A 20,905-nucleotide genomic window follows, 5' to 3' on the forward strand; every position below is an offset into this window, starting at 1 on the left:
TTCCTTACTTCTTGATTAAAAAAAATGGATTCTTACTAAAGGAATTTCTGTTGGCGCAATTTAAGGTTGTCCTCCCTTTGCTTCTAGAGTGTCGAAAATTTGCAGAATAGGTACCTGGCTTAGATGTTATAGAATCACTAAATCACTAGATCACACATATAATTACATCACATATATACTAAAACTTAAAGTTTCAACAAACATCATTAGATCACATATGTATTGACATAGCAATACAACTAACTTATTCAAACAAACAGACACATCACCAGTTAAGCTACCTTGTGATGGATCAACAAGTGCTCAAAGGAGGCAGATCTGAAACTTTGTCATCACCAACAACACCAGATGACTTCCTAAAAACCCTGCTACCAAAAACCAGAAACCCGAAAGAATGCCCAGCCACCGCGACAACCAACACACCACCATTGAAAGACATAACAGCAAGCATCACAATATAAGCCAATCCAACCCTAATACCATGCATTAGGGTTTGTATCATACCAGCAACATGGTTTGACGACCCTTGTTTAACAATATTCGAGTGAGAGAGCCACTCAACAATCATAGCCAAAAAAAACACGACAAACAAGGCTAAAACATACATGCCACCAGAATTGTTGCCTGGCCAATCTTTGAACAGAATATCAACATTTTTTCCCCAGAAGAAAGTCATGTGCATTGCCATGCTGTGCGTTCCGGTCTGTTCCGGTGGTGCCATTCCGTGCATGCCACCGTCGTGTCCGGCCATGATGTTACTATTCTGCTAAATGAAATGTTTGATGGATCTAGTTAGGGTTATGGACTGACAAAGAGGACACAAAATTTCATTACTATTATATATGCAACCTTTCAGTATACTAGTATTATTGTAGATAACGTATTCTAACATTTTGTACTACCGCTTTTGTACAGTACAAGTGTACAACTATAACTAAACTCAACACTTTGTACTACACTCTTTCTAATTATAGTGTAATTATAGTGTATGCTCCGTGTTGTACAAGTCAGCTATTAATAGATATTAATCGGTAATTAATCGCTATTCGGTATAAATTTTAATTGACCAAGCGGAAATCGGGTTAAAATTTATTTTTTATGAAAATCGGTAAAAAAAAAAAATTAGATTAATCGGTCAAAAATCGGCCTCATTGATAAAATTTTGAAAAAATTGGAAACATTTAAAATTTAAAATTTAAAAATATGAATTTGTAAAAAATTTAAGAAAAATAATAATCCTGTATACATATTTACTATTCTAAAATTGTTAAACGACAAACTTTCTTAATATTTTTCATCTTAAATTGTCCTCAATATTAAGATTTATATTTACCTTATAATATTTCGTATTTTAAATTTATTTGTATAAATATTTATAAAAATTATATATGTATAATCAAAATATTAAAATAAATAAATGTATGCTAATTTTAAAAAAGAATAATATTAAATTAGTTCTAATTAATGATCCGATTAATTATACCGATTAATCTCCGATTTATTATACTGATTAATCTTCGATTACCAGATTAATTCCTAGATGGTGTATTAATCGACAAAGTTTGATTCACTTTTTTTACAACACTGTTGATGCTTAATAAATTATTTTTGCATTAAATCGCATCATAGTTTGCAGGCTATTACGTGAGTCCGTTGGATTTATTCAGTGCGCATCAAAAGGGTAGCGGCTGTGCGTTCACAATGATAAAAAAAATAAAAATAAATATATATTGAGACATAAAAAGAAGGAAAATCCTAAAAGTTCAAAAATTGTTACAATTTTTTTTAAATGATATTATAAATGATAACTATCATGATAATAATATCACATGAAAGAGTCCGGTTCCAAAGAGCAGGGGCGGACCTAGCACCTGGCTAGGCTAGGGTGGGCTCCAGCTCCTGTGAAATTTTAGCTGCCCATTAAAATTATATATATATAATTTCAGCCTGTTACAAATTAGCCCACTTAAATATTCAAGAAACCCTTTTTATATAACCGCGTATATATTTAACTATTGCATAATAATATGAAAACTAAATGGGTCATTATCTTAAAAATAAGACAGTCCATTATCATATTTAATGTTATAAACAAAGTAAAAAAAAGATAAGCACACGGGGTTACACTACTGCAAATAAAAAAGAGGTTATTTTTATCAGTTATCATCGAATTTTGTTCTTTAATGATGTTATTATTTATTTATTTATTTGATCAGTTGGGTTGATTGATTTATTTTGTTCCTTTTTTTGAAGTTATTTAGTTTTCTTCTTATTTATAATTGAATATAATACAATTGATTGAATGTGAGTACCAATATACCATTAAACTAAATATGTGTATCTTATAATTTTAATACACTAAATGAGTGTTAGGTCAAATATTTATTTTTATTCCAAGTAAATTTTACTTTATTTTTCAACCATAATTTAGTACTTTAATTACTTATTTTTTTTGAACTCCGTGATTTTACTTTTACATATATAGGATTAGCAAAAAAAAATATTTTACCCCAGCCCCAGTAAATTTAAAATTCTGGGTCCAACCCTCTCTGTATGCACATATATATGCGTCTACTAATAAAATTTCGCAAATGTGTAGTAATTTTGTAACCATTTCGAAAAACAATCCTGAGATACGTAATATTACTCTCAAAAGAATATTCGTCGTTAGTAGAGTTGACATGAATATAAAACAAAGTAATTTTGTTTTAATTTTGTTTAGAGTTGTTGAATCAAAGTTGTGAAAAATAAGGCTCTTGGAATGAAGCAGGGGTCGAAATTGCAGTTGACAACTGGCAAAATACATGCCCACTTTTGGCATTTATCATGACGTAGTAATTAAAATCATCCCCCCTTAATATCATAAATCTCTCTGTACAAACTTTGGTTGACAATTTTCTTTTTTTAATAAAAGCTTCTAAAATAACCCACCCCCGATAACTCAAGAGACCGGAATTTTAGTAAATTATCATCCCGAGATTTTAGTTTCAATTCCAAGTGTATGCATGGATTTAAGTAGAAGATCATTACGGTAGGATGCTGTACTAACCTGCACAACTGTAAAGATGTCGAAGATTCAAATTTTATCGGAGGAAGAAGAAATCAAAAAATAGTATGTCCAGCATTAGTTTCGTGTATTACTTGAACATTCTGAGAGGCACGAATACCTTATAATGACGGTACATATATGTATGATAAAAAATGGTGGTTACGACAGTGAGTCAGAGTCTGCTGGGTGTTCGCATCCAATGGGCAATTGAAGAAAAAATGACAAAAATAGCAGATTTTTGAAAAAATTTAACAAAAATAGTTATTCTGAAAAAAGTGGCCAATTTTGGCCGATTGAATACTCCACTGTCAGTTGGGTATCCCAATTTGTATAAGATACTTCACTGATAGTTGGGTATTTTATATATGGGATACTCCACTGCCAGTTGGGTATCTTGTATAAAGTGAATACTCCACTGACAGTTGGGTATCCCATCGGGTAAAGTTGGCCAACCTTTCATAAATGAGTTATTTTTATTAATTTTGTATAAAAATAGGCTAGATTTGTCCTTCACCCTTGATTCTACAAAGGAAGCTTCTGGTACATGGAATATATGACGACGACACAGAAAAGCTATAATACATAATCTCATGAAATTAACGTTAAAATCTTTCCGGTGATCTCTTAAGCTTTTGGTCCCCTAGAATGTTTATAATCCTAAATTAGTATAGATGTTTCTGTTGGAAACCCAACTTTTTCGGCCCATTAAGTAAATTTGGGCAGATGAAGATTAGAATCATTTATGGGTTTAAGTGTGTCTTCCCGTTGAAGCAAAGATGGACCGGCCCAATCTAAACGAAGATATGGTATGTCAGCGACAACGTTTACGTCCCTCTTTTGGTGTAACTGGCGATAATTCCGGGAACATAACGTTAACATTCAGGTTATATACACGATGAAGACACTTTCATCAACCACACCGAGATCACAAAATCTCATAAAATTAACGTACGTTAAACTCTTTCCGGTGCTCTCTTTAAGCACCGGAAAATTAATTCTTTAGATATAAGATTCTTTTGTTCTCCATAAAATTAATTTATTACAATAATTTACATGTTTATTAAAACAAATCTCCAAATACTCCAATTGGTGATATTTTAAAAACAAACTATTGTTATAACAGACTGTGGGTGTAATTCTTCGGAATAAACTGACTTGGACAATATGTCAGCACGAAATCAAACAATCTTGATTTTGGTCGGAATAATCGGTCGGTAAAATACATCGACCGATTTTGTGATGCGGTCATAATTTATCTGCATATTTCGACCGTTTAGCTGTTCGTTCGTTGTTTGTCATTTTTTTAAGGTCGAAAATGACATGTTTCTTGTATATATACACCTACTATAAATGTGATGATCATTCTTTTTTTTTTGTTTATTAAATTTGATGATCATGTTGTAAATCTAGTTTTGTACTTTTGTTTCTCACTGTTTCATACCCATTATAAATTGATCATATAAAAACCGAATTCAAAAATTTATGTACGGACTAAATCGATGATAATCTCCAAAATATAAGCTGTGATCGAATGCAAAGACTTTTTTAATTCAAGTAGCTATACTAATATTTCATTCAAACTTTGTTATTATACACATGTACATAACTTAAACACATGAATGGAAATAAGAGACCGGTTCTTGGGATAAAGATTAATGTCGCAAGTTTGGCTGAGACGACGACACTGAGACATATATGTTCATAGTTCATAGTAAACCTTCTTTCTAAGCTCACCGCGAGGTTTTAGGAGAACTGATAACTTAGTACGTAGTACTCTTTTATCAACAATCCCGGACATGGAAGACATTGGGATTCTTAATGACAATATCATACATGTAAACCGAGTTGAACCTGGAGAAATCCTTAGGGAGCGAAATGAGATCAATTGAATTCCTTTTGTGGAACTGCAAAAGCTCGATATCGCCATAGTATCTCTCCCATCCCAACTCCCTTAACATTTGCTCCAAAGAGTTGTATGATGAAACCACTCGCCCTGTTGGTAAGTGCACCAGCACCTTCTTTCTCAGAGATTGCTGATCTCCGGTTGATCCGTCGTTAAGGCGTATCACCCCGTTCTTGAATACCCAAACGCCTGATGTTATGCCCAAAATTTGGCATTGAGATTGATTCGGGTCAAATGCGGCTTACAGACAGTCAAACCCGATATTGCATTGTGGAAGAGAGGACGCGTCCAGTACCTTAGGACGCGCCTACTTTGGAAGAAATAAGTTACGAAGCGAGAAGAGTGCATGGTCAAGGGAGGACGCGCCCAGAATTTATGGACGCGCCAATGTTTATGAAAATGCTTGGCAGATGGAATCTTATGGTGATGGGCGCTCTAGGGCGCGTCTAAGTTAGCGAGGACATGTCATAGGAGGCGAAATGCTGTGTATGATGGTTTAGAGGGGATGTTGCAAGTTTGATGAGGTTAAGGACGCGCCCAAAGCTCTAGGACGTGTCCTGTGATTTTGATTGCTATAAAGAACGATTGATGAGGAAACAGGTTTTGATTTGTGGGAGTTAGGACGCGCCCAATTAGAAAGGACGCGTCCTGAGTTTGATCTGTGTACATTTGATGTTGAGTTCAAGACAAAGCTTGCATGGAAAGGAGCGATGGAGGATTATTTTTACTAATGTGTTTGTTGCAGGTACTCTATGAAGAATTCCCTCCTTGAGATGGTCAAGGAGGGGGATGTCCGTGAAAAGCTTGAAGGCCTCCAGGGGTATGCCTGATGGTTGAAGGCCTCCTCCTGTATTCAACGGGTGTCCTCGTTGGGGATGTGGGGTTTACTTTGGTGTGTGCTTTGGGAGCTCTGTTCTTGTATTCAACGGGTGTCCTCGTTGGAGAACTTTGGAGTCATCCTGCACTTTGCACCCAAGAGCTTGGGATCACCTGTCCTGCTATCTGGTGGGTTATCCTCATTCGGGGGACAGGGACGCGTCTGGCACTTGGGGTGAACCGCGGCTATACCTGCGTTCGTAAATCAAGGGAGATAGCTGTAGCGGAGTGTTATCCTTGCGCAGGGAGATGCACTATCCGTGAAGTCCTACGATTACGGACGAGCCTTGGGCCTTTGCGGTTGGGCCTCATAGTTGGACATTCCTAAAGCTAGCGGAAGATGGATATCGGATGGGCTTCTACTGGGCTTAGGAGTAAGAAGTCTCAACGCGTTAGACTTCTTGTTCTACGAGAACTACGTCAGGCTTGATCCCTATATAAAGGGTACGTAGGCACATTGAGAGGGTAAGAAGTTGAGAGCTGATAAGAGAGCCACCACTTACTCTGATCAATCTCAGCCTAAAACAACCACAATCAACCATACACCGCTTAAGTTTCCGGCAAAGAACCACCGTCACAGATCTTAATTCCGGCGAGAAACCTCAATCTTTGTTGATACCAAATTCCTCCGTCAACAAATTGGCGCTAGAAGGAGGGGCTGCTAATTAAGGTCGCAATCTTAGGAGGAAAAGATGTCTTACAATCGTGATGGAAGTTCTTATGATGGAAGTGACAGCAGGTCAGAAGGGGAAGGCGGGGGGCGTTATACTCGCCACGAACCTTACGTTCCCAGAAACATGGCGGACCCACCAAGGGCTCCAGATGTGGGGGGGACACCTCCAGTTCTCATCAGCAACACTGATATATTGGAGCAATTATATCGCATGGGGGATACTCTTAACAGTTTTAACTCAAGACTGAACACGGTGGAGCGTCGAAGGACGAGGAGAGGTCGTCGTTTCCCCCGTCACGGTCATGCCTTGGGGAAAGCCCCTGTAGTTGAGGGAGATACCCAGGGGAGCGGGGATAACCCGCGAATCACTCCGCGGCGTTTGCAATATTCTGACGATGTAGAACCTATTGTAGAGCTTGCGGACGAGGACACTGAAGGCAGAGAAAGGCCTCACCTGGGCAACCAGGTAGTGCCACACCCGCATAGGTCTGGACGTACGATGGACGAGCGTCGCCGTGTGGAGAACGCTCAAAGCCAAGACGAGGAAGGAAGGGATCTTTCAACCTTGAAGAAGAGGCTTGGCATAAGGTTGGAGGACGACGATTTGAGGATGTTGCTGGTAGAATGGCAAAAGGAAGGAAACGCCGGAGAAGCGAGGCCCCGTGATACGACGCGTGTGCCCCCCGCATTCCAAAGGGATGACGGGATGCGGCACCGCGAGCACGAGCGTGCCCCTCCGCGAGGAAGGCCCGGGAATTTCTACCGGGGATATCAGAGGAATGGACGAGGAAGAATGGGATATCAATACGGAAGAGCCCCTTACAATGGTAGGAGAGGTGGCGCGCACTCCGCTGGAGAAGCCCCCGCCGTTATTCCCGTAGCTTCTCACAGCGTTACTGGTAATGGGTCTGGAGCGCGTCCTCATGACCAGGACGGCGGGCGGACTCAAGTAAGAATGCAGAATAATGATGAAATTCCGCGACACGGTCAGGATGAACCTCGTGTACGGGAAAACATTCAGAACCAAAATGGTAATATGCCACCGCCGCAGCCTCAAGGTGAGGGGCGGCGAGATCCTCCGCCGCACCCGGGGGGTAATCAAGGGGAATTTCAGCAAGTCGCAGAGCAACCCCAGCAGCCTAATGTTCAAACCATTCCTGGGGTAGGGACGTTTAATGTGAACGACCTCAAGCGGTTACTCAACCATCTTGAGGGAGGAAGAGTAACGGCGACAGCGCAAGCTCCTTCTCCTTTTGCTGTTGTTGTGAGGGAGGCGCAATTGCCCGCGGGATACCGGAACACAACCAACGACTTGCGTTTCCACGGGAACTCTGATCCTGTAGAGTTCTTGGGGCGTTTTAACATTGAAATGGATGTATATCAAGTACCTGATTTGGCTCGATGCCGTCTCTTGGCAGCCACTTTCAGAGAAGGTGCTCAGCAGTGGTTCCAAAAGCTTGGTCCAGGTGTAATTACATCCTGGGAACAGATGAAAACTTTGTTTTTGACACAATTTCAAGCCGCGGTGAAGTACACACCACCTGTTACCACGCTGGCTAATGTGAAACAAAAGGAAGGAGAAAGTTTGACTTCATATTTCAAGAGGTTTAACGCAGAATCTACTTTGGTGAGGGGTGCAACTGACGAAACGTTGAAAATATTGCTTATAGCTGGGTTGCGTGTGGGGACGGATTTCTGGAAACACCTACAAGGGAAAGACCCAGTGTCATTGGCAGATGTGCTCGCACAAGCGGAGTCGTTCAAAGCAATCGAGCAGTCGCTTGCAGAAACAAAAAAGAATGATGATACCTATAACTCCAAGGGGCGATCCAAGAGAAGGGACAGATCTGTAAGTCCGGGTTATCGGCGAAACGCCAGAAGCCCTAACAGGGTAAACGCTGTGAGCTCGCGAAGAGAATGGAGCCCACCATCGAACTACGAGAGAAGAGTCAGCAATTATACCCCGCTGGCGGCGTCCATTGATCATATCTTCGAGGTAAATAAGGACAGGGGAATCTTCAAGAAGCCCGACCGTCTAACTTCATGGCAAAGCAGAGATAAAAAGAAGTACTGTGACTACCATGAGTCTACTGGCCATGACACCCACGAGTGTCGTCACTTGCGGGATGAGATTGAGGAATTGATCAAGGCTGGACACCTAGGAGAGTGGATCGACAAGGTGAAGCGACGCAGGGGACTTGATGACAAGGGTAAAGATGAAAGACAACCCCCGCGGGCGGAGGATGTTGAGAAAACGGCGGAGGTCAAGTTTCAGAGGGCCGGCAGCATCAGGGCAATTTTTGGAGGACACCCTTTTGTTGGTGACAGTAATCGAGCACTTGAAAGAAACGCGAGAGAAGCGCGACATCCACCGCTCACTAACATCCACAGCTTGGAAGATAGACCCCCGAAGGTCTTTAAGGGGGAGTCCGCTGATATTACATTCAGGGAAAAAGAATCTAGGTGGGTGCATCATCCTCACAACGATGCGCTGGTGATTACCATGCTTATTGGGGCAATGAACGTACATCGAGTGTTCCTGGATAATGGGAGTTCTACAAACATCTTGTACTATAGCACCTACAAAAAGCTGGGTTTCCCAGATAGTGACATGTATTTCGAAGATGCGCACGTCTATGGCTTTACGGGGGAAGCAGTGAGAGTTATGGGCTCAGTCAGACTTCCCGTCACGCTTGGGGAAGGGGCTTTGTCGGTTACTCAAATGATAGATTTTAAGGTGCTAGATCAGGATTCCGCGCACAACGTACTGGTCGGCAGACCTTGGTTGCGTGCGTTCAGGGTGATAACCTCGATACACCACTTGATGATAAAGTTCCCGACGCCAAACGGAGTTGGCAGCCTGAGAGGGTCACAGTATGAGTCACGTGACTGCTATCACAAGGCTGTCAAGGAATTTCGCAGAAGAAGGTATGAAGGGAAAGGTCTCCCAGTTGAAGATGTAAAAGATATTCATACAAAACCGGGTGGAGAGGTCCATGCCCACTATTTTGTTGAAAATCCCGGAAAGGAAGAAACCAATACCTCTGGGAACTCTTTTGTGATGCAGGGACGTATTTCGAAAATCCGTAGTGTAGAAGAAGTGGTGGCGAGTCACACAGGGGGAATCATGCGGAAAGAGGTTAACGGGGAAAAGTTGGAAGGGAGAAGTGAGATTTTGCAAGGTCTCGGCGATAACTGCAAGGTTGATGCTCCTCAAAAGAAGGATGCGCCCTTGAATGAAGTTGAGGTTGATGCTCCTCCAAACGAGGACGCGCCCTCAGGTGAAAAAGTGGAAATTGAAGACCCCCGAGACTTTGATTTCGATTTGGATCCCAGGATCCCTATGCCTATTGAAAAAACGGGACCGGCCGAAGACACAATATCTATTCCAGTTGATAAAAATGACCCAAGCAGGGTTTTGAAAGTGGGATCTCAGTTGGATGAGGAGATGAGAGGAGGTCTTACCCGCTTTCTAATTGCAAACCTCGATGTTTTCGCATGGAGTCATTCAGATATGATAGGGATCGACCCGGAAGTAATGTGTCACCGTTTGAATATCCTCCCGAATTGCAAGGGCATACGCCAGAAACGCCGCCCAGTAAGTGGAGAAAGGGCGATAGCATTAAAAGAAGAAGTAGACCGGTTGTTGGAAGTGGGGTTGATCAAAGAATCGTTCTACCCCGAATGGCTTGCAAATCCAGTACTGGTGAAGAAACCGAATGGGAAGTGGAGGACATGTGTGGATTTCACGGATCTCAATAAGGCATGTCCAAAGGATAGCTTCCCGCTGCCAAGAATTGATCAGTTGGTTGACGCGACGGCAGGGCATGCGTTGTTGAGTTTTATGGATGCATACTCCGGATACAATCAAATTCCGATGTATGGCCCCGATCAAGAACATACATCCTTTATTACAGACAGGGGGTTATACTGTTACATAGGAATGCCGTTTGGCTTGATTAACGCTGGCGCGACCTACCAGCGGCTGGTAAACATGATGTTCAAAGACCAAATCGGGAGAACCATGGAAGTGTATGTAGACGATATGCTGGTGAAATCTAAGGTGACAACTGACCATATCAAGCACCTGACGGAGATGTTTAATATCTTGAGGAGGTTTCGTATGAAATTAAATCCGCAAAAATGTGTGTTCGGCGTGGAATCGGGAAAGTTTCTCGGGTTCATTGTCAACCACAGGGGAATTGAGGCCAACCCCGCGAAGATCAAGGCATTGTTGGATATGAAGTCACCTACCAATGTGAAACAGGTGCAGAGTTTGACTGGGAGAATCGCCGCGTTAAATCGATTTGTTTCCAAGTCGTCTGATAGATGCAAGGAGTTTTTCAAGGCGATTAAATTAGCTGGGAAAGACTTTATATGGACGTCAGAATGTGAAGAGGCTTTCAAAAGAATCAAGGAGCAACTGGGACATCCTCCCATGTTGTCAAAGCCATTGGAGGGGGAAAATCTAATACTGTACCTCGCAGTGTCTGAATATTCGATCAGTGCGGTTCTGGTAAGAGAGGAAGACGGGCAACAATCACCAGTGTACTACGTGAGCAAGCGGTTACACGATGCGGAAACTCGCTACACAAGTATGGAGAAACTGGTTTACGCCCTGATTCTTGCGTCAAGAAAATTGCGGCCGTATTTTCAAGCCCATAGAGTTGAAGTTCGTACAGCATACCCGCTGCGGCAGGTCCTGCACAAACCAGAGTCATCAGGCAGAATGCTGAAATGGGCCGTGGAGCTGGGACAGTTTGATTTGGAATATGTGCCTCGAACAGCGATAAAAGGGCAAGCCTTAGCCGATTTCTTGCTGGAATTTGATTCTGAAATTGATGATAAAGCTTTGGTGATGCTATATCCACCTCATGCCGAGGAGTCTTTGGAGGAGTTTCCGCATCCTTGGTGGATCTTGCATGTGGATGGGGCGGTTAACAATGGAGGAGCAGGTGCGGGCATAGTACTTGTATCTCCGGAAGGCCACCACCTGATGAGTGCAATTCATTTCAAGTTTTATGCAACTAATAATGATGCGGAGTATGAGGCGCTGATTAATGGCCTGAAAATCGCTCTGGAAATGGGGGTGCGAAACTTAATTGCAAGAAGTGACTCAGAGTTGGTAGTGAATCAGGTGAATGGGGGATTTCAAGCGCGAGGCCCGCGAACAGAATTATACTTGAGATGTGTACAGCGCCTGATTGGAATGTTCAAAGAAGTTAGATTGGAATGCGTTCCGCGGGAGAAAAACAGTAATGCGGATGCTTTGGCAAAAATGGGGTCACAACAAGAGGCTGTGTTGTTAGGATCCATCCCTCTTGAAATCCAGGAGGTTCCTAGTATCCCAGAGATAGAAACTATGCAAGTGGATGAAGCTCCCAAAGAAACATGGATGACGCCCATTCTAGCTTACATTCGCAAGGGAACACTCCCCGAAGATAAGTTTATGGCTCGTCGACTCCGTTATCAAGCCGCAAGATATGTGATATACGATGAAGTCCTATACAAGAGAGGGTTCAACCAACCTCTACTCAGGTGTGTTGAAGAAGGAGAAGGAAATTACATCCTAAGAGAGGTGCATGAAGGAATCTGTGGCAATCACTCGGGGGGTAGCTCGTTGGCAATGAAAGTGTTGCGCCAAGGGTATTATTGGCCCACAATGAGAGAAGATGCTACAAATTTCGTCAAGGCATGTGATCGCTGCCAGCGCTTTGCAAACTACTCGTCTATGCCGGCTACACTCTTGACGCCTATGGCAAGCCCATGGCCGTTCGCCATGTGGGGAATCGATCTTATCGGAGAATTGCCGAAAGCTAAAGGAGACGTCAAATATGCAGTGGTTGCGGTCGATTACTTTACTAAATGGGCGGAAGCTATGCCACTGGCTACTATCACCGCAAAGAAAATCAGAGATTTTGTTTTCAACTCAATTGTATGCAGGTTTGGAATCCCTTACAAGCTGGTCTCCGACAATGGAAAACAATTTGATAGCAAGGAGTTGCGACAGTTATGTGAGGAGTTGAAAATCAAGAAGGAATTTGCGGCGGTCTATCATCCTCAAAGCAATGGACAAACAGAGGCTGTTAACAAAATAATAAAACATACCCTCAAAACCAAGCTGGAGGAACGTAAAGGGAATTGGCCTGAAGAACTCCCGAAGGTGATGTGGTCATACAACACTACACCGCGATCTACTACGGGAGAAACGCCGTTTATGCTGACTTACGGTTACGAAGCTATGGTCCCCGTGGAAGTTGGATCGGGATCACTTCGCAGAGACTGTTACGGGAAAGAGGACGCTGAGGTTAATCAAAGGCTTCATTTAGATCTCTTAGAGGAGACGAGGGAAAATTCTCAGCTAAGGCTAGCAGCATATCAGCAGCGCGTCGCAAGGTATTATAACAAGAAGGTAAAAGGACAGTTGCTGAAGGTGGGGGATTTGGTACTTAGGAAAGTGATGCCCAATACGAAGAACCTCCAACATGGAGTGTTTGGAGCTAATTGGGAAGGACCGTACAGAATAAAGTCTATCCTGTGGAAGGGGACTTATCACCTTGAAGACATGGACGGGAAGCTGATTCCGCGAGCTTGGAATGCGGAACATCTCCGAAAGTATTACCAGTAAGGCGTGGCTTTGGCCCCTTGCATATTTCTTTTATTATTTTGGTTTATGCCCAGTTTATAGGCTAGAATTAAATAAATTCCTCCTAGCCTAGGGGGGTAGTGCATGTACTACTTACCTTGGGACTAGTTGAAGGGTCAATTTTTAGAAATAATTTTCCCACAAAGCACAGTAGCCGTGGGACTGGTGCACTTTTGACACCAGAGCGTATTATAAATAAAATTTTGAAACTTTCCCAAAAGATATTTGCTCAATTTGTTTGATCTCATGACGCGTCCTAAGTATAGGGCGCGCCCTAAGCTAGGGTTTTGTATAAAGGAAACTCAAGAAAAATACTGTTTTAAAGGACGCGCCCAAGTTATTTTGGTTGATGCTCCTTTAGACTAAGATGTTACTATGAAAAAGAAAAAGTACTTGTCAAAGACGCGTCCAGCGGGAAGGGTGATGTATTTTGTATTTCCAAGGACGCGCCCAAGTAATATTGGTTGATGCTCATAATTTAAAAGCAAAAGCAAGTCCCTACCAAGGACGCGTCCTCCCTGAGAGGAAATATTTCTAAGAGAACATTAAGGCATGTCAAACAGTTAGGACGCGCCCCGTCGTGCCTTGTGCATTGGTTAAACACACAAGTACAGTGTAGTGCCGTGCTTATGCACTTTCCAAAACAAGCAAAGACGCGTCCAACTAGAGAGGACGCGCCCATAATGGATATTTGCTTATTGGGAGAAAATAATAACAAATTAATCAAAGGCGATGCGCCCTAAACACAAGGCGCGCCCATGTGAATGATTGAGGATAAAAAAAAAAGAGAGTGCAAGTGAATGAGGTTCAAAAATAGTCTTTACAATTTGCAAGGCTTCAAAGGGCCTGCGCCTTTAAAGATAGTTTAGGAAAAATATATAGAAAACATAGGACGCGTCCTAGGCAGGAGGCGCGTCCAGGGTTTTGTCTTGATCATTTGCGGGAGGAGGTTGAGTTTGGAGAGGACCAGGGGACGCGTCCTCCTCCTCTAAGCCCAGGAAAATCCTCTTGTTTTTGATGGAGTCTGCGGCCCTTACCCTGAAGTCGTTTACCCATATCTGGGTATCTGCATCAAACTTTGAGAATGTATACTCTAGGTCGTTGGCAATAAACCCAGAGCACCATTCTTCAAACCCAGCCTGGAAACCATGCTGGTAAACTAGCTTTTTCTCCTCTGTCCACCCATGCAGCCTATCATCATTCAGGATGTCGAGCTCCAGCTGCATGGTGGAGTTCAGAGTGATGACGCTGTCCACTTGTTTTTCCATTGCAGTGACATTGCCTTCCAAAACAGCCTTATCTGCTTGAAGACGCGTCCTCTCCCCCTCCAGGCGTCTGATTTCAGCATCTTTTTCTTGGGTGAGCAGGGCAATGTGTTTTTCCAGAGATTTGACTTTGTCTTCGGCCTGGCACTTTGCAGTATCAGTAACTGCAAGACGCGCCCTGAGCCTTGCCGCCATGTTGGCACTCTGTCTGGCATGAAGGTGAAGCTCAGCAGCAGCCTTCACCATGGCTTGTTCTGTTTGTTGCTCCGTTCTGAAAGTCCAGCCTCTGACTTCCTCCTCTGAAAAATCCCCAACAGAGGACGCGCCCAGGTATCTGAGAACAAAGGATTGATCGTCAGGAATGATCTTTTGGCGTTTAGAAGGCGCGTCCTCTTCCTTCTCAGGAATGTCAAACACGGGAGTCTCAGTTATCTTTGGAGGAGGAGAAGGAGTTGCTGCAGGAGGTGGGGTTTTTGCCTGTGGATCAACTTTTGTAGGAGCCTGTTTCCTTGCCCTTAGTTTTTTAGAAGCCCCAATTGCGAATCCTTTGGGGAGTGAAGCCATATCTGCGGTATAAACATAAAAAGGAATTAGTTATGTGCAAAAAGACGCGTCCTGAAAGAAGGACGCGCCCATAACGTGATATAAAATCTACATGCAGGACAGATATGGATGAATGCAAAGATGTATAAATGGGTGTGAGAATGACGCGTCTTGCCTAAGACGTTTTCTGTGATAATGAGACACGCCCGGGGGGTAGGGCGCGTCCAAAGTGATAATGCATATATAGTAACGTTTATAGGTCAAGCTAAATATGACGCGTCCTAAAGTCGTGACGCGTCTTATATATAATGATTTCTTACCTTGCTCTAAATCCACTTTCTTGTTGACGTCTGGCTGAATAATTTCTGTGGCTTGGAGCCCTTTGGATTTTTCAGAAGCGGTGAGGATGGGTTTCCCATTGTGGAAATCTCGAAATTTGCAGAGAGAACCCACTCGTGGGGACAAAGCTCCTATTTTCTTCAAATTCTCTTCGGTAATCATGTCTCTGAGGTTGAAATGTTTTTCGGCATACTGCAAAACCTTCTCTGCTCTCTTCTTCTTCTTTCCCGTAAGCTCTTTCTGGGTCCTTTTGTCTAAAAGAAGGAATGATAGGTTACAACAAGGAAAATAAAGAAAAGGATTATAAAAGGGAAGGCGCGTCTTGAAAGTGTGGACGCGTCCAGAGCATTGAACTCACTTGGTTCCAAATTGAAGCGAACGCGCGTCCTTTTGACGTCATAGATGTAGAAAAATGGTTCCTTCCAGTCTCTCTCGTGGCTAATTTTGCCTTCATTAAATCCTTTGTTGTTCAACCATTTGTTGACTACCAGAAAATGGTACCCGGGAATTGATTTCCTGATGCTGTAAAAGAAGCTGAACTCTTTCATTGAGGGCGCGCCCAACCTCAAATTATGGTACATAATGTACAGAGCCCAGGCTAGTTTATATGAATTTGGTGATAGTTGGACTGGAGCCACGTCGTACCATTTCAGAATTCTCTTAATGAATGGATGTAAGGGCGCGCCCACGCCTAGGGAAATCAGCTTTGGAGTAAGCACCATTCGGGGGATCCTTTGATTCCCGACGTTAAAAATATGCGGCCTCATGGTTCGAAGAGGGCGCGCCCAGATGCCCTCCATGTCATAGTACTTCATGTGCCATTGAATTTCCCAGTCGGTTGCAGTTGAGTCAAGAGCTACGCATGCCAGCTTACCCTCTCTTTTCCTTCTGGCATTCTTCTCTGCTTCAGTAAGGGTACCGAGCCTCGCCCAGTCACAATCTATTTCCACATCTGAAGGTTCCCAATGCTCTAGGGGAGGATCAGATTTTTGAGGAGATATGGGATATGTCTCAGGATCAGGAATCCTTCTTTCGAATTCGCTTACACTGTGTGGGGACAAGTCTTCGGAAGGAGCCGCGCCCTGGGAAGATGACGCGTCCTGTGTGTTTGACGCGTCCATATCAGAAATAGCCATTCTTTGAGGTTTTTGGCTTGTAGTAGGGATAATTTCGTCGTCCGTCCAATCTTCGATGGCAGCCCTTGAATGGAGAATTGGAGTTCTTTGCCTTTTGACTCCCTTCTTTTCCATTCTTGAAATTATGGGAACATGGTCCATGGAGTCAGAGCTAGAATCAGACATTATTGAGTTTTTTGATTTGAGAGAACGGAAGACGCGTCTTTCTGCTCTAAGGAAGGAATTCGTCCTGTGGATGTTGGGAAAGTCGGGGTTAAAGGAGATCAGGTGTGGGGAATAGGTTCCAATACGCTTGTTGAGTGCTTTAAACGGGTGAAATGGTGAAGAAGAAGACGCGTCCTCCAGCTGCAAAAGAATGAATAAAAATTTGAGGACGCGTCCATTTGTTAAAATAAAAAAAAGAAAAGAAAAGGAAAGATGGAAGAAGGATATTGGGAGGGCGCGTCCTGAAAATCCACCGCAGGGGGGTGTGCTACAATGACGCGTCCTAATAAACCTTTGGCCCTATATTACCCTTGTTTGGGATAACTTGAACTTGTCTTAAATCAGAAAATACAGGACGCGTCCTAACGGGAAGACGCGTCCTACATGATTATGATAGCGGAATGTTAATCGACTGTTGGCAGTTTGGGGAAAATATGACGAAATTCTAGAAATATGTTGTTGGGAGATCAGGGAAGCTAAACATGTTATATTTACCTATACATACATATATACATACAAGCAGACATGAAGAACAGTTTATATGAGCATGGAGTATACGAATAGTTTCTTGCTCAGTAAGATTAATGTATTCAGTCAAATAAAGAAATGAGAGGAAATTTGTGTACCTTTTGAGTTGAGGAATGAGTTGAGCTAAAAAAGTAGGGGAATGGTTGAACAGATCACCGGAATGTGGCCCTCGAAGCTCCTGTTTAACGATGCGGCAATGGCGGTTGTGTGTGAGAGAGAGAGATGATGGTGGTGGTATGATGGAGATTAGAGTATTTATAGAAGGATGATCCTATGGACGACAGCTGTACCCCGCATGCAGAAAGTAAGGGCAGGACGCGTCTTTAGGCTACGACGCGTCCGATTGTTGACGGAGCCAACTTTTGGTACTGGGATTTAAGGATAAAACTTCCAATTTTGTTTTTAACTGCAAATGGAAGTTGGGGGGTAGTTGTTATGCCCAAAATTTGGCATTGAGATTGATTCGGGTCAAATGCGGCTTACAGACAGTCAAACCCGATATTGCATTGTGGAAGAGAGGACGCGTCCAGTACCTTAGGACGCGCCTACTTTGGAAGAAATAAGTTACGAAGCGAGAAGAGTGCATGGTCAAGGGAGGACGCGCCCAGAATTTATGGACGCGCCAATGTTTATGAAAATGCTTGGCAGATGGAATCTTATGGTGATGGGCGCTCTAGGGCGCGTCTAAGTTAGCGAGGACATGTCATAGGAGGCGAAATGCTGTGTATGATGGTTTAGAGGGGATGTTGCAAGTTTGATGAGGTTAAGGACGCGCCCAAAGCTCTAGGACGTGTCCTGTGATTTTGATTGCTATAAAGAACGATTGATGAGGAAACAGGTTTTGATTTGTGGGAGTTAGGACGCGCCCAATTAGAAAGGACGCGTCCTGAGTTTGATCTGTGTACATTTGATGTTGAGTTCAAGACAAAGCTTGCATGGAAAGGAGCGATGGAGGATTATTTTTACTAATGTGTTTGTTGCAGGTACTCTATGAAGAATTCCCTCCTTGAGATGGTCAAGGAGGGGGATGTCCGTGAAAAGCTTGAAGGCCTCCAGGGGTATGCCTGATGGTTGAAGGCCTCCTCCTGTATTCAACGGGTGTCCTCGTTGGGGATGTGGGGTTTACTTTGGTGTGTGCTTTGGGAGCTCTGTTCTTGTATTCAACGGGTGTCCTCGTTGGAGAACTTTGGAGTCATCCTGCACTTTGCACCCAAGAGCTTGGGATCACCTGTCCTGCTATCTGGTGGGTTATCCTCATTCGGGGGACAGGGACGCGTCTGGCACTTGGGGTGAACCGCGGCTATACCTGCGTTCGTAAATCAAGGGAGATAGCTGTAGCGGAGTGTTATCCTTGCGCAGGGAGATGCACTATCCGTGAAGTCCTACGATTACGGACGAGCCTTGGGCCTTTGCGGTTGGGCCTCATAGTTGGACATTCCTAAAGCTAGCGGAAGATGGATATCGGATGGGCTTCTACTGGGCTTAGGAGTAAGAAGTCTCAACGCGTTAGACTTCTTGTTCTACGAGAACTACGTCAGGCTTGATCCCTATATAAAGGGTACGTAGGCACATTGAGAGGGTAAGAAGTTGAGAGCTGATAAGAGAGCCACCACTTACTCTGATCAATCTCAGCCTAAAACAACCACAATCAACCATACACCGCTTAAGTTTCCGGCAAAGAACCACCGTCACAGATCTTAATTCCGGCGAGAAACCTCAATCTTTGTTGATACCAAATTCCTCCGTCAACACCTGACATTTTGTAAGAAGGAACTTAAGATTGGAATGTTGGTTTTGTAGTAGTGTTGAAGAGAATGATGAGTTATTTATAGAGAGGGGTTTGGGGGAGAATATAGATTTTGTGGGACCTGTTTGTTGAAAATATGGAGAACATATAGAATCTGTTTTTTAGGGTTTTACAACTTTAGATATACGGCGGAAGATGGTACATGCATGATCATCTCCTTGTGGGGTGGGGGGACTGAGGGAGGGTATGTTAGAATCTTGAGAAGGTCCAGCCATTGATGTGGAGGAATCTTTGGAATTGACAAATTATATGATTGAAGTACACGGATCAATTTATTATGAGTGCGGTGCGGGTTCGGGGGTGCATCGTACGGGAATACGGGAATTCGGTAAATTCAAAATTATGGGGATTCGGGTGCGGCGGGATACGGCATACATAATAGTATTATAAATATATATTTGATGTTAAGAATGATACAATCTAGTAGCAAAACTAATAATTTTATACAAATTGATACAAATATATGATATAAGCATCAAAATCACAACAATTTATGTCAAATCATTTAATTTTGTTGTACAAATTGTGTAAAAGAAAAAATTCAGGTGGAATATTATGAGTGAATAAGTATTTTCAAGAATCCGAGTATCCGATACGGGGGTGCGTTGGGATACGGGGATTCGTTCGCTTACCAAAGAATCCCTGCTTCCTATCTATCTTCCCATTCTTGGCTTACCTATACTTTATGGTGTCGTTTGAATCATGAAATTTTAAACTCATATAAAATCACAATACATTTTTCTACATTTGTTCATAAAACAACCACTTTGAAAGTGTAAAATAGTTGCTCTGATCACGTTTTCAAAACCGCAGAACAATTATTCTCACTGTTTTCCACCCAAAAACGCATTTGTTATTCAAAGAGAACGACATACAATTAGCATATATGATATGTGAGGAGAAGTTATGGATAACATATATAGAATAAAGAACGAGCCTATGTTAAGAACCAGAACTTTGATAGCCGGTTGCGACATCTGTAGGTTTCTGATGATTTCTATGATTATGTTATCGTCTTGTTCACGTGAAGTCCCACGGGGGCTTGGCTCTTCTTTAGAACATATGTGGACCTGGCAGTACTGATACCTGATACTGATAGCATTGTTATCCACTGTCGCAGAAATACAAATATTCATTTCCCATTTACTGATCAAATGTCCAAATCTATACATCTGTACATAGAAATACACAACTCATAAGAATGTAGAAATTTAAACCAGTAAGAAGTCTGAAATCATGGCATTTCAATGCCATCGTTGTCTCTCCCATTTTCAGTTCCATTAGCATTTGCTACCTTGTTATGGCCAGTTGGCAGATACACCGCGACAAGGTCTTTCGGCTCGAGTATCGGTCCAGTGTGTTGAGCCCTCAGCAGGACATATGATTCCATTCTAGAGACTCAAACTCTCAAACTTGAAGAAAATTGTATGATCTTTGAGTTTATTTTAATTATTAGGGTAAGATATGTAGACAGAAGGTTTTGTTTAATTAGGTCTTAATACGTATATGTTGATGGGAAAGAGAGGATATATTAGGGCTTAAATAAACATATTTAGGTCTGGAAATCCTGTTATGATGGATAAGACCCTGTTGAGAGTAAAGATATTGTGGGACCTTCCTATTGAGAGTACATTAATTGTGGGACCTACATGTGTAGAATATTTAGGGCACAAATCGGTGCTCTGCATAGTTAGCTTACAAGTTTATAAGAGTAGCTTACATGCCTAACCAATCATGGGAGCTAGAATTATTTGTGTAAGAATATTATTGGATCTCGAAAAGTTGGCATAGTTAACTTTACGCGCTTTTTAAAATGGAGAATATTATTTATGCAAGAATATTATTTTGACGGGACAGAATTAATTATTTGTCATCTTATTTGTGCAAGAATATTATTTTGACGCAACAGAATTAATTATTTGGTCATCTTATCTGT

The 20,905-nt window shown here is 42.5% G+C and overlaps 2 protein-coding genes across 2 annotated transcripts; both read right to left on the bottom strand.

The window, feature by feature from the left end:
* Nucleotides 1-150: 150 nt before the first annotated feature.
* LOC141682476 (copper transporter 6-like) lies at nt 151-853 on the bottom strand. The gene has a single exon (XM_074487171.1). The coding sequence runs from the start codon at nt 749-751 to the stop codon at nt 293-295; it is 459 nt and encodes a 152-aa protein (XP_074343272.1). The 5' UTR covers nt 752-853; the 3' UTR covers nt 151-292.
* Nucleotides 854-4,610: 3,757 nt separating this feature from the next.
* Nucleotides 4,611-18,949, bottom strand: LOC141683366 (flowering-promoting factor 1-like). Its single transcript, XM_074488064.1, has 2 exons — nt 18,915-18,949; nt 4,611-5,141 (listed from the first exon to the last, which is right to left on the bottom strand). Exons 1-2 carry the CDS (start codon nt 18,919-18,921, stop codon nt 4,831-4,833), a joined length of 318 nt encoding a protein of 105 aa, XP_074344165.1. The 5' UTR covers nt 18,922-18,949; the 3' UTR covers nt 4,611-4,830.
* Between the last annotated feature and the right edge of the window lie 1,956 nt (nt 18,950-20,905).

This window comes from Apium graveolens, chromosome 9 (assembly GCF_009905375.1).
Source record: "Apium graveolens cultivar Ventura chromosome 9, ASM990537v1, whole genome shotgun sequence".
Lineage (NCBI taxonomy): Eukaryota > Viridiplantae > Streptophyta > Magnoliopsida > Apiales > Apiaceae > Apium > Apium graveolens.

Coding starts and splice junctions, on each gene's coding strand:
- LOC141682476 (XM_074487171.1), bottom strand. CDS start 751: ATGGCCGGACACGACGGTGGCATGCACGGAATGGCACCACCGGAACAG.